At 48.6% G+C, this 13030-nt stretch overlaps 2 protein-coding genes across 2 annotated transcripts in view; one reads left to right on the forward strand and one right to left on the reverse strand.

Annotated features, from left to right (window-relative positions):
* The window catches only part of CCNY (cyclin Y), a 126220-nt gene extending 122516 nt beyond the window's left edge, over positions 1-3704 (reverse strand). Inside the window, exon 1 of the mRNA XM_060160720.1 lies at positions 3488-3704. Within this exon, the coding sequence (XP_060016703.1) occupies positions 3488-3641 (154 nt within the window). The 5' untranslated portion in view covers positions 3642-3704. The remainder of the gene's footprint in view (positions 1-3487) is intronic.
* A 2681-nt stretch (positions 3705-6385) lies between these two features.
* On the forward strand, positions 6386-11229 carry LOC132526582 (endogenous retrovirus group V member 1 Env polyprotein-like). The gene is given in 1 exon segment (XM_060160927.1): positions 6386-11229. A coding segment is annotated over 1 exon segment (1059 nt). The 5' UTR covers positions 6386-8553; the 3' UTR covers positions 9613-11229.
* Positions 11230-13030: the final 1801 nt, after the last annotated feature.

Consider the following 13030-nt stretch of genomic DNA (forward strand, 5'->3'; position numbering starts at 1 on the left):
CATGTCTGGTGTGTTCAGGGAACAGCACTGAAGGAGGCCAGTGTGGCTAGAAAGAGCTAGTGATTGAGGAAGGCAGGCAGATCACAAAGGGCCTTGGAGTCCACTGGAAGGACTCCACTGTCAAGTTCACTGTAAGGCTTTTACTCCATGTGACATAAGGAGTCGCTGCAGTTTTTTGAGCAGAGGAGTGATGTGTTAAAGTTTTGAAAAGGATCTCAGCACAGCTGCAGTGTTGAGAACAGACCGTGGTGGGTAAGGGGAGAAGCAGGGAGACCAGTCAGGCTGCTTAGATTGCAACAGCAGGAGAGGTTTTAAGAAGGAGTCAGACTCTGGATATATTTTGAAGATAGAGAGTCATGCCTTCCTAGCAGACTGGATATGAGATGAGGGAGCTATTGGATTGTCAAGGATGACAGCTGATCCTTGGATGAAGTGGCTCCCAATCATTTTGAGGTTTGAGTTTGTCAACCCAAACTGACACTCTGGTACAGATGTTAACAATTATCCTGATTTATTTAGTCTCACCGAATTTTAAATTCTCTTCAGTCCATTCCTCTTCTTCTCCTCCCACAAAAATAATCTAATCTGGTAAATCCAGCATGTTACAGATGGAGGAAGTCCTTCCCAGAGAAACCATGGATACGACACAGTGACACAGAGCCTACCCCAGAAGGCAACCCCACACTAGTTAATATTTAGTTAATATTTGATGGCTAGTCAAGCAACAATGGAAAGTTTCCACTAGTCATTTACTGGCTCCATAACTTTGGGCAAGTCATTTCTCCTCTCTGCCTCATTTCTTGGTCTTAAAGTAAGGATAATATTACCCCCAGGGTTACTGCGACGACTGAATGAATGAGCTGATGTCAAGCATTAAAGCAGCATCCATCACAGAGTAAGCAATATGTAAGGGTTGTACTTATTACCATCACTGTTGCTAAGTGTTTTTGTTTTTTCTCAATCTCACAGTAATTTTACCAGGAGTAATACCTGGGTAACTGATGAGTCTAATATAAATTTATAAAACAGGAATAACCTAACACTAAGGTACACTAAATACAAAGGCAGGCAAGTTGCCTGTGGGCATCATGGAAGCCTAACACAGTCACTGAAATTCTACAAACATTACCTGCTGTGTTTGGGCAGGGAAAACATGAACCTCATATCTTTGTGCTCTAAAGAAACTAACCTAACCCAGCTCCATGAACTTCTCTGAACCTTCCAAGACTAGCTGTCTGGAAGATCTTTCAGGGTATAAGAAATATGGTACTTAGGCACTTCAGCTTTTGTTACCTACTAAAATCAAGAACTCCTGAGATGCAGTTTTTACATGTTTACTAATCACCTAATAATCAGAAGTTAAAATACAGATATATATGTATATCTATACACTACAACTTAAGCAAACCTATTCTCTTCTCCCAGCCTCGGACAGAATGAATTTCCACGGAAAATGCCCCTGAACAACAATGACACTTCCAAGGCTCACCCAGCCAGCGATTTTCAATCCAGCTGCATCTTAGAATCACCTGGAGCGCTTTACACATACTAATGCCAAAGCCCAGTCCTAGATTTCTGCTCTAATTGAAACTGTTGAGAATGGCCAAATAGGTAAATACTACAAGTATTATTGACTGAATGTGGCAGACAGAGAGAACATTGTTTAAATAGTGAATTAGTATTTCTGGGTTTAAACTAGCCTCATACCAACTGGGTTCTGGGGTGAGAAGCCACTACAGCCCAGATTAGAAATCGTCTACAGCCCAGATTAGAAATCCTCTTAACCTGCTCTATAGTCTCTCAAACCTCCCCAAACCTCCAAAACAAGAGCTGCTGCTCTTCCAAATGTTTTCTCAAAAGCGAATGATGACCAAAACTTAGATTTCTTCCAAATGAAAGAACACAACACTACTCTATTTTTTTCTGGCAAAATCCTTCTAAGCCTTACTGCCGAATAGCTGATTACAATTACTTTTATTTTCCTGTTTCCTTACTATAGGCAATAATAACACGCAGCCTGGGTCTAAGAAATGAGAGTCTTCCTTTTGTTTGTATTATTTTAATCCATTATTTAAAACACAACGCCTCTACCTGATATTAGGGCACAACATAAGGGAGAAATTATCTTCAATGCTCCAACATTATATAGGACTAAGTGATGATTTCCTACAACAAAATCATTCATTCATTCCTGTAAAACACAATATTTAGTGTTTATTACATGCTGGCCACTTCTTTCAGGTGCTTGAGACCATAGGAATGATCATGACAGACCGAACTTAATATCCTGCTAGATGCTTTTAAACGCATAAATTTAAAAATAAAGTACGGTTATAGTTCAAAGGCAACTAAAGAGTAGGTCAACATAATGGAAGTCTAAAATAACACCACTAGAAATGTCATACTGAGCCCTAATTTACTAAGTGCCTACTATAAACCAGACATTCTTTTAGTCTCTTTTACATATGGTACTCATTTAATAAAGTTGTTGTCCTAAAAAGAAGAATTTACTATTTAGAAGAAATTAAATGAGGCCAAACAATAAGAAAATTCTTCCCTTTGGTAGAGTTTAAATTTGGCTTTGCATACTACATGGAATGTGCCATCCTAAAAGCGACAAGAATAAATTACGATAGGCTTGTGCCAATTCATTCACACAAGAAATTTTTTCAGATTAGTTCAACCACATCAACTGTGAAAAGATTCAATGGTTAAAAAAAAAGTCAAGTTGTCATAAAAATATATTTCCAATTTTTAAGGTGAAAACTTATAAACTGTATGATGCATAAACTACCCATCTGTAGATATTAAACCACGTCGCTTATTGATAAGATGGTACTAATAAAGGTACTGTAAGACCAATAAAATAAACAACCATTACTAGGCGCAGCGATCAGTCCTTTAACTTCCTTTACAAACACTAATCCAAACCAAAAGTCATTCCAATCAATCAGAAATTCACGGGACTGTAATTCAGCCCCAAGCAAAAACGAGGGGACTTATTCCAAAGCTCTCTGCAAATCACTGTGATAATACCGTAAAGAAAAAATTTTAAAGAATTCTGGTGAAGCTATCTGACTGCAGTCTCTTAAACCCCCCCCCCAAAAAAAGCTTTTTGTTGGTGGTGTTTTGGGGAGGTTAGTTTTTCATGGAAATGGGCTGAAGGCCAGCAAGTGGGATCAACTGGCGAGTTTCCGGGCAGCTGACCCAGGCACCCAGTCCTCGGCCTGCCCAGGGTCCCCATACCCTTCGCCTTTCGGAGGACGGACGACCTCACCCTTCTGCGCGCAACTAGACAGGCGGCTCCGCCGGACAGACGGCCGGAGCCCGGCCTGGACCCCGCCCAGGCCCGCTCTCGGGGGCGAAGACCCTGGCCCGCTCGCGGGGCAGGACCGAGAGCAACGGCCGCCGGGCGGGATGCGGGGCGCGCGCTCAGGCGGCGCGGGGCGTCGGAGGAATCGGAGGGACCCCCGCCCGCCCGCCTCACCGTCGATGTTCTCCCGGTCGCTGATGTGCTGCAGGTTGCAGCCCGTGTCCTCGCGGCTCAAGTCGGCGTCGGGCCGGCAGGACTCCAGCCGCGAGTGGGCATTCCTGCGGAGCTTGGGGCTGGACGACACGCAGCACGAGGCGGTGTTCCCCATGGCGGGCGCCCCGGCCCCGGCGCGGCCCCGGGTCAGCAGCGGCGGCGGCGGCGCGGCCTCGCCATGGGCGGCCCGGCTCCCCTCGCCCGGCCCGGCGGCCTGTCCGCGGCGGAGGAGCGCCCGCGCCCGCGCGACTGCGGCCGCCCGGCCCGGCTCACCCCGCCGCCGCCATGGCGGGCGCCGCGCAGCCGCCTACGCTTCCCGGTCGGCCCGGCTCCGCGCCGGCGGCCGCAAGCGGTTCCGGTTCAGGGGGCGCGGCCGCTCGGGACGCGGGGACGCGGGGACGCGGGAACTCGGGGACGCGGGGCGAACGCGGGCGGCGGAAACGCGGACAGCCGTGGACGGCGGGAACGCTGGCAGCGGGGAGGAGCAGCGCCAGGCCTGGGCGTGGGCGGCCGCGGGGACTCTGGGCCCGGCCCTCCCGGCCCCGCCCTCCGCGCCGTTTCTCGCCCCGCCCCCCGGCACCGCCCCGCCCTCTGCCCTGGAAGCGGATGCGCTACCGAGGAGGGGGCGCTACCGAGGAGGGGGCCCTCCCGCGGGCGCGGGCAGCGCGGCGGCGTCGCGAGGGACCGGTGCGGGGAAGAGAGGTTCGTGCGGCGCCTGGGCCTCGGGGTAGGGGCCGCGGGGCGGCTCCGGGCTGAGCGGGGGCGGTGGGGTGGAGCGGAGTGAGGGGCTTTTTTTCTCTTTTATGCGCTGAGAGACAGCTGGGCAGGGTGGGGGCGCTCTCCTGTCCTGAGCCGCCTGTCGTCTGCCCGGAATGCACCTTGGGCCCGGGCGGCGCCGCGCTCCCCGCAGGTTACCGTCAGATCCGTTCAGTAGTGCCTGCTCTCCTGTTCCCCCGATCTCGTGGGCCTTGCGTGTGGGGACTCTGGAGGGTGGTCCCCGCTCCTCCACCCCCAGTGCATCGCTGCACCTTCGCCTGTCGGGGGGACAAAGTAAGGCGGCAGAAACAACCCTCCCACCTTTTCCAGGTGGCCAGGGCAGGCGTGCTGAGGGGAGACGCGGGGACAGAATGCTTTGAACAGGAGAAACCTGGCGCAACCCATTTTCCATATGAGGAAACTGAGGTACAGAGACACGAAGTGTTAGTGACGGACGCAGGTACTAACTGGGAAGAAAAGTAAGGGAACTAATACCCAGCATCAGCAATGTGTGTACATCTTGCCAAAGGCAGTGTAAGCATGATTTTGTCTAATTCTGGACGACTTTAACCTTTTTTTAACTTGTGCTCCCCCCGGTCTCTCAGTAATGTTTATTATAGTTATTAGTCTGTATTTTTAAAAGTTCCATGCTCTGAACTGTATTATTGCCATTTGTTGGGTTAAGTGGTGGGTGTCCTTGTCCTGAGTTGGCCTGCTGGTCCCCTCTGCAACCATGACTGTACTGTAACGGGGATTGATGGGCGGCCAAAGGTAAGACAGTTTACATCCCACCCCCTTACCTGTGAGGTCGATTCTGGTATCATCACTCTTTCCTTTTTGTATGTGCCGGAATGGCCTCCCCCTCCTCAGAAGAGATTTGCTGAATAAACTGGGAGCTAGTACTCTTAGAACAGGGTGCGGTCCCAGAAGGAACAGAGATTGCATCTGTTAGTAGCCCCAGATGACCCGCCTTTTGGTCATAAAAATAGTCCCCAAGAAATTAGGCAACAGGTAGATCGTGTGGTTTGGGACGTATTGGTACCAGGAAAGGCAAAGCATGTTCCCCCAATAGAAATAGAGGAAAAGCCTGGGGGAAAATACCCTTGGCAGAGGTACTATCCTTTAAAGCCTGAGGTCTTGAGGCAGGGGAAGGGGTGGGGATGGGGGCCAACTGCTGCTCACCAAATTCCTAGAACCTGGGCTCATTTGGCCCTGCTAGTCCACTTCTCTAATTCTCCCCATCCAAAAGCCTCCCGGGGATACGGTGATACTGGTTGGTGCAAGACTTACAAGCAGTGCATGAGGCAGTCATCCATCCCATTCACCCAATGGTGCCAAACCTGTACACAGTACTCAAATGCCAGGGGGTGCTCAATACTTCTCTGTGTTAGACCTCAAGGATGTATTTTTCTGTATCCCCCTACATCCAGACTCCCAGTACCTTTTTGCCTTTGAATGGAAGGAACTTGACACCCGGGAAGCTATTCACTACACTTGGACAGTGCTTCCACAGGGCCTTCGGGACAGCTGCTGTCTTTTTGGAAATGCGATAGGAAAAGAACTGAGGGAACTGAGCCTGAAAAATGGAACTCTGTTACAGTATGTTGATGACCTATTAATAAGGTCCTAAGGTCCTTTACCTAAAAAAGGTGAAGCAAGATTCAGATCAGAATACTGTTAAGGTCCTAAATTTCCTGGCAGAAAGGGGATATAAAGTCTCCCCAACAAAGACTCAGATTTCACAGCAAGAGGTTCAATATTTAGGGTTTGTTTTGACCCCCATCGCATGAGCCCTGGCCATAAATCAGAAAACAGCCATTAATGCATTACCATTGCCAACCACAAAGAGACAGCTCGGAGGCTTTCTCAGAATGGCTGGGTTCTGCCGTATCTGAATTCCAGATTATGGCCTTATAATCAAAGCCCTACAGGAAGCTCTAAAGGGAGAAGAAAGGGAACCCCTCTAATGGAGTAGGGACCACCAGTGGGACTTTGAGACCCTAAAGATTGAGTTGAGTAGGGCACCAGCACTAGGGCTTTCAAATTTAGACAAACCCTTCACCCTATCGATGAGAGGTCAGGGATAGCACTAGGAGTCCTGACCCAAAAGCTGGGAGCAGATCAAAGGCCAGTGGTTTACTTTTCAAAACAACTGGACTCAGCCCCGAGATGCCCCAGCTGCCTACAGGTGGTGGCAGCCACGGCCCTACTGGTCAGTGAGCCTTCTGAGCTCACCGTGGGACAACACCTAGATGCATCAACTCTTCATCAGGTGCAATCTGTGTTAGAAGCCAAAGGACACCATTGGTTAACCAGGGGAAAGTTAGCAAAATATCAGGCTCTCCTGATGGATACCCCTGATATTACTTTAAAGGTGTGCCAAGCCTTAAACCCAGCAACTCCTCTCACAGCTGTCGAAAATGGAGATTTATTGCATCAGTGTACAGAGACAATAGAACAAACTTATTCCAGCAGATCCAGTCTCCTAGATGAACCCCTTGACAACCCTGAGGCTGAACGGTTCACTGATGGGAGTAGTTTTATAGAGATGGGAACCCGAATGGCAGGATGCTATAGTTAGCTTAAATGAAATCATAGAAGCCAAGGCCCCACCACCCCAGACTTCAGCCCAGAAAAATATTTTTACTGATTCTAAATATGGATTCCATGTACTACACGCTCATGCTGCCATTTGGAGAGAGAGAGAGGAATGTTAACTGCTAGAAATTCTTCCATAAAACCTAAAGATTTAATCTTGGCTCTTTCAGAAGCAGTGCAGCTCCCGACCCAGGTGGCAGTAATTCACTGTAAGGGCCATCAGAAGGACGGGTCCTTTATAAGCCAAGGAAATAACAAAGCTGATCAGGCCACAAAACAGGCAGTTCCGTTGCAAGAGCCTGACCAAATCATGGCCCTAATGATTGGCCCCCCTGAACTCCCTGGCCTGCCCCAGTATTCCCCACAGGAACAAGAGAATGCTGAAAAATGGGGCTATAAGAAAGAAAGCACAGGCTGGTATATAAAGGATGACAAGTTTCTTATCCCTGGGGCCCAAGAAAGGAGGCTCATTAAGGGTTTACATGGTGCCACGTACTGTGGGGGGAATACACTATGGGACTTGATACAAAGGACCTTTTCAGGAAACGGGCTCAAAGGAACAATAAAATGAGTGACCCTTGCCTGTGATTTGTGTGCCCATAATAATCCGCAGGCCCATCCAATCCCTCCTTCATTACTCAAGCCACTTCAACTCCGTGGGACATACCTGGGGGAAGACTGACAATTAAACTTCACCCAAATGCCCCCACAGTCAGGATATAAATATATTCCTGTGCCTGTCAGTACTTTTATAGGATGGGTGGAAGCCTTCCCCACTCAATCTGAAAAGACCACTTAAGTCTGTAAGTCCCTCTTAAATAAGAAACGATTCCTCGGTATGGGCTTCTAAAATCCCTCCAGAGCAATAATCGGCCCTCCCTCATAGCGAACGTCACCCAAGGCCTATCGACCGCCTTGGAATTAGCTACAATCTGCACACCTCTTGGCACCTCCAATCTTCAGGAAAAGTAGACAAAATGAACCATACTTTAAAGAAAACCTTAACAAAACTTTGCCAAGAGATTCATGAGCCTTGGACCAACCTGCTTCTTATTGCACTCCTCAGGGTTCACATAGCCCCCAGGAGTCTCCTGAAGCTTAGACCATTTGAAGTGACCTATGAGACGCCCTTCCTTACCAGTGGTATGAGGAAGTGAGCCAGAGGCTACAGTGTGTTATTAACCTGGGACAGGTACAAAAGGCAATCTTGGACTAAGCCAAGAAGGCACTGCCAGGTCCCACTAGGGATAAAACAGAAGGGGCAGCCCCTCCACAAATTAACTTCAGGGTCCAGGTTCTTCTTAAAACTTGGAAGGAGGGATCCCCTGGAGATCAACTGTTACCAAAATGAAAGGGCCCCTGTAGAGTAATTTTAGCCACCCCCACTGCCATTAAACTACAAGGAATACCTAGTTAGGTACATTTATCTAGATTAAAACTCTTGCCTCCCAAAACCCCACAGGCCACAACAGAAGAATACACCTGTGAGCCAGTAGAAGGCCTGAGATACTTACTCAAAAACCGAGCACCACTACTAACAGATGAGTAAAGGTAGGCTGGACTTCTATTTGCTTACTTTGTTATAGTTTTGCTCACATCTTACCGGTTTGCTCAACCACCCCCACTGAAAAAGCAACTCTTTTGTCCCTCCTGGGTCTAGAAGACCAGAACCAATGACGGAGTGGAAAACATGGGCACTTCTCTTGGCCCTTCTCCTAAAGAGGGGCTGGGGAGAAAATAATAAGGGAAGGGGAACCTGGAGAGAAAACTCAGTCGTCAACTATTCCAGCATTTTGGCCTCAGGAAAAAATCTCTCTAATTGTTGGATCTGTCATCCTCTCACACAAGAGGGGGTTTCTCGGTTCCGGTTTGTGCCTGTAGATGAGGACATTAATCTCATCCTGACTTCTGAACCCATTAGGAGCACGCCGCTTCTAATAGTGGAACTCGAAGATCATGATGATATTGGGTGTGTAGAGCTTACAGACCCTTGGAACCAAACCGGTCTCTGGATCAAGCGGCCCCTTCTCTGCACAGGGCAAGGAAAACCCTATTGCCCCTGCCAGACAGATACCTGCCTTACTGATACGGGATGCTCGCTCTCTATTTATCCTATGTCATTTTCCACTTCAAGCTCCTCATGCACTCCTAACCAGACTCGTTGGTGTGTAGACCCATCTCTGCTCTCCCCAGGGACCCAACCCAACACCTCTTGTATGCACTGGAAGGGAACAGCAGCCCCTTCCTGGAGGCTCACCTATCAGACCCCATCTGCCTTCAGTGACGAGGAGGGAATAGAGGAAAACTCAGAACTAGATGGAGGACCACTAGACGGAGGGCCCCTGTCCCCCAGATGCAATAATGCACCTAGCTGGGGTTCCCTTTTACGTCGATAGTTTAATTCCACTTCACCCCGCCAAGCTTGCACCCCCACTGGACATCTGTTCCTCTGTGGTCCACCCCAAAATAAACTACCCTTCGAAGGGAACCCAAATTCCTCCTTCTCCTGGCCTCTCCGAGCAATGGCCTATCCATGCTTAGACAATGTTCACTTCCGGGGAGAATGCACTTTGGGACGACTGGGCCCTAAAGGACAAGGTGCCACCATATGTAATAATGCCACCTCTCAAAACAGACATAGCTGGGTACTCAGACTAATCCTGGCAGGAATTGGGGTGGCCATAGGAGTGGCCGCCCCTGGGGCGTTTTTCCCTATCACAAAACAACCTTAAGAAACCCACACAGGCCATGGAGAACCTGGCCTCAAAAACTGGTGATGGGAATTCCCTAGTGGTTAGGACTCAGTGATTTCATTGCCGAGGGCACGGGTTCAATCCCTGGTCACGGAACTAAGGTCCCGAAAACCTCACTCGGCGCAGCCCAAAAAAAAAAAAAATGGTGATGCCTTTAAGGGGCCTCCAGGAGTCCCTAGATTCCTTAGACAATGTTGTGTTTGACAGTAGGTTAACCCTGGATTATCTTCTGGCTGAACAAGAGGGTGTCTATGCAGTAATTAACAAAACTTGCAGTACATACATCAACAACTTGGGGGAAGTTGAACTAAATATTCAGGAAATTTATGAACAAGCTAAGTGGTTACTTGGGTTCAGCTACCCCACTGCCCAAACTATATGGGACTCAATTAAAGGTTACATCCCTAGCATTACTTGGTTCCTGCGTCTCCTGGGCCCTCTAGTGGCAGTAGTTCTTCTGTTATTGTTCAGACCCTGCCTGTTTAATCTTTTAGTTAGATTTGTGTCTTCCAGGCTTCAGCAGTTCCAAGTGAGGTTCATGGTGGCCCAGGGATTTCAACCCGTTCCATTAGAAGGTGACCCATGTCCCTTTAGGTCCTTGGAACAGTCATCAAGGGACTTCTACACCTCTAGGGTAGGCTAGGGTCTGTGGCCCCTGTTCAGCAGGAAGTGGCTCCAGAAGAAGAGATGTTTGGCCCCTTGACCCTTAAGAATAATGGGTGTAGGGCTTCCCTGGTGGCACAGTGGTTAAGAATCCGCCTGCCAACGCAGAGGACACAGGTTCGAGCCCTGGTCTGGGAAGGTCTCACATGCCATGGAGCAACTAAGCCCATGCACCACGACTACTGAGCCTGTGCTCTAGAGCCCGCAAGCCACAACTACTGAGCCCATGTGCCACAACTACTGAAGCCTATGTGCCTAGAGCCTGTGCTCCACAACAAGACGAGCCACTGCAATGAGAAGCCCGCACACCACAACAGAGAGTAGCCCCCACTCACTGCAACTAGAGAAAGCCTGTGTGCAGCAACGAAGACCCAACGCAGCCAAAAATAAATAAATAAAATAAATAAGTTTTTTTAAAAAAAGAATAATGGGTGTAGAATCCCTCAAGAGAGAATGAGATTGGCTGAGACCTAGAGTCATCTACCAGGACACTTGCACCTGGACAGCGCCTCCTTGAACAACAGGAAGCTGGCAACCATAAACGGACCAAGGGGTAAAGCTTCCTTAAGCAAAGGGATGCTGAAGGCCGTGAATCAACCACAAGTGATTAAAAACAACCTCATGCCTGTGCAGCAGGGACAATGTTGGCCGCTACACAGCCTTCCTGGTGGCGGTATGAGCAAGTCTGGCATTCTGAGGTGGCAGCACAGGAAGTGGGAAACTGCACGTGGTCTCTGTATATGGCCCTGCCGAGAAGGATGGGCAACCTGCCTGAGCCATGCCCCCGTCTGGCCTGCGGGTCCACCCCCACTGTCACCCCATCAGAGCACCCAGGGAGCTCTTTGTGAAGGAGTGGGCAAGGACACCTGGTGCTTGCTCTCACTTCCTTATGCTGTAGCACAAGCCCCCATAAAGCCATGTCTGAAATTCTCATCTGGCCCCTTGTCAATTTCTATTGATTAAAGAGTCCACGGGTGCTGGTTGGTAACACTTGGAATATAAATGATAGCAAAATGCTGATGCTGAGGAGATGAGGAAGGAAAGTTCTAAAGAACTGCAGCCCCAAAGAGGTGGGTAGGTAGCAAGAATATGAAATGATTCTCTTTATTAAGGCAGTTCTGACCCTCTTGCTTCCCAGGAAAGCTTGTGACATAATTGTAAGTCAGTGAATATTCAGATTTTCAGGGCTACAGTGCATGGGTAAGATGGCTGAAAATTGGGAGGGGGTTACCGTATTGTCTGTTCTGATTGCTGTTTTGTGATTTGAGTGCCGTATGAAAGGAAGCATCCAGTCATTACCATACGTGTGCAGCAGATCCATGCAGGCACATTAAATTTTTATTTAATCATAACAATTATATTAATGATACAGTTTGAAGGGCTTACAGGGATACACAGAATGGCACTTAGGAGACAGCATGACTGTCTGCAAGCTTCTCATGCTGACAGGTCATTGGCAGAACTAGATGGCAGTGTTAACCGAGAAAAGCATCTGGAGGAGGGGGCAGGGTAGCCACAGACTGTTGCCAAAGGATGGATAGCTACTGGTCTGCAGGGACTTTTGTGCACTCCCCCCACCTTTGATGTTCCCACCTTATTCCCCTTAGGAATGCACCTGTTGGGCTTATTCAGGAATATGACTTCTGGTCAGCACGCCTGGAGAAGAAAGATAAGTACGAAAGCCTTGCCAGTAATTTACCAGGGTGTCAACCCCACCCCACCCCTGCCAAAACACACACACACACACACACACACACACACGTCAAAATCCTCCAGGCAGAGATGCCTCCTGCTTGACACACAGTGACACTTTAGGAAAGGCTGCAGAAGCAGTGGGATGCCAAGATGGTAATGAAAGGTGTCATTTCTTGAACACCTTCCAAATACTAATTTTTTTTCACAAGCAAGCCCACCCTATTATTCCCCATTTTACAAATAAAGACACTTGAATTCTGATAATTAAACCTGTGGAAGGTCAGACTACTGAGAAATGGCCTAAGTGGGGATCTAGTCCATGAGGTCCCCTCTTAGCTGCATCCACCCCACCCCCTGCTGCCCCCCCTCCAGGAATCACTGAACCGGAGGAGAGCAGGGAAGCAGACTGGAATAATGAGGGAAGGAATCTGCAGACGTTTTGAGTAGAAAAGAGACTCACTCTAGTGAGTCTAGCTTGTCTTCTTTCTTTTTGAAGAAGTTTGGGAGTGACTGCTTAGGACTAGTTCTAGACTTGAAGAGAGGGGAACCTTGTTATTTCTGTGGGTCCAGCCCTCCCGACCAACGGCAACAAGGTTGAAGAGAAGCATTATTCAGAAAAAACTTGTGCCTTTAGCCACAGTATCTACCATGATGTATCACTTGGGATTCTGAATGCAGGGACACTTCCTCCGTATGGATCGAGCCGAGGTTTGGGGCTGGAAGGGGAGAGGGAAGGTGAGCACTGCGGCCTGAGACCCCATCCTCGAACACTCAGCCTTAGAAAACATCCAGCTGGATCGACTCAATCACACTCTGCTCTTCGAGCAGAAAGAAGCATTGGGGAATTATGTTTCTTCATCTCCTCCATAATCGCTATATAAGGTTTTGGTTGTAGAGAGGTGTATTTGGAACTCGGGTGAATAGCTAAGTCAGTGCTCTTCAAACTTTTTAGCTATGGCAGCTTTTTTTTTTAACAAGGTTTTGAAAGGAATCACAGTATTTAAAACATTAGCAATATCACTATTAGCTTAAACAATTT

Source organism: Lagenorhynchus albirostris, chromosome 1 (assembly GCF_949774975.1).
Source record: "Lagenorhynchus albirostris chromosome 1, mLagAlb1.1, whole genome shotgun sequence".
NCBI lineage: Eukaryota > Metazoa > Chordata > Mammalia > Artiodactyla > Delphinidae > Lagenorhynchus > Lagenorhynchus albirostris.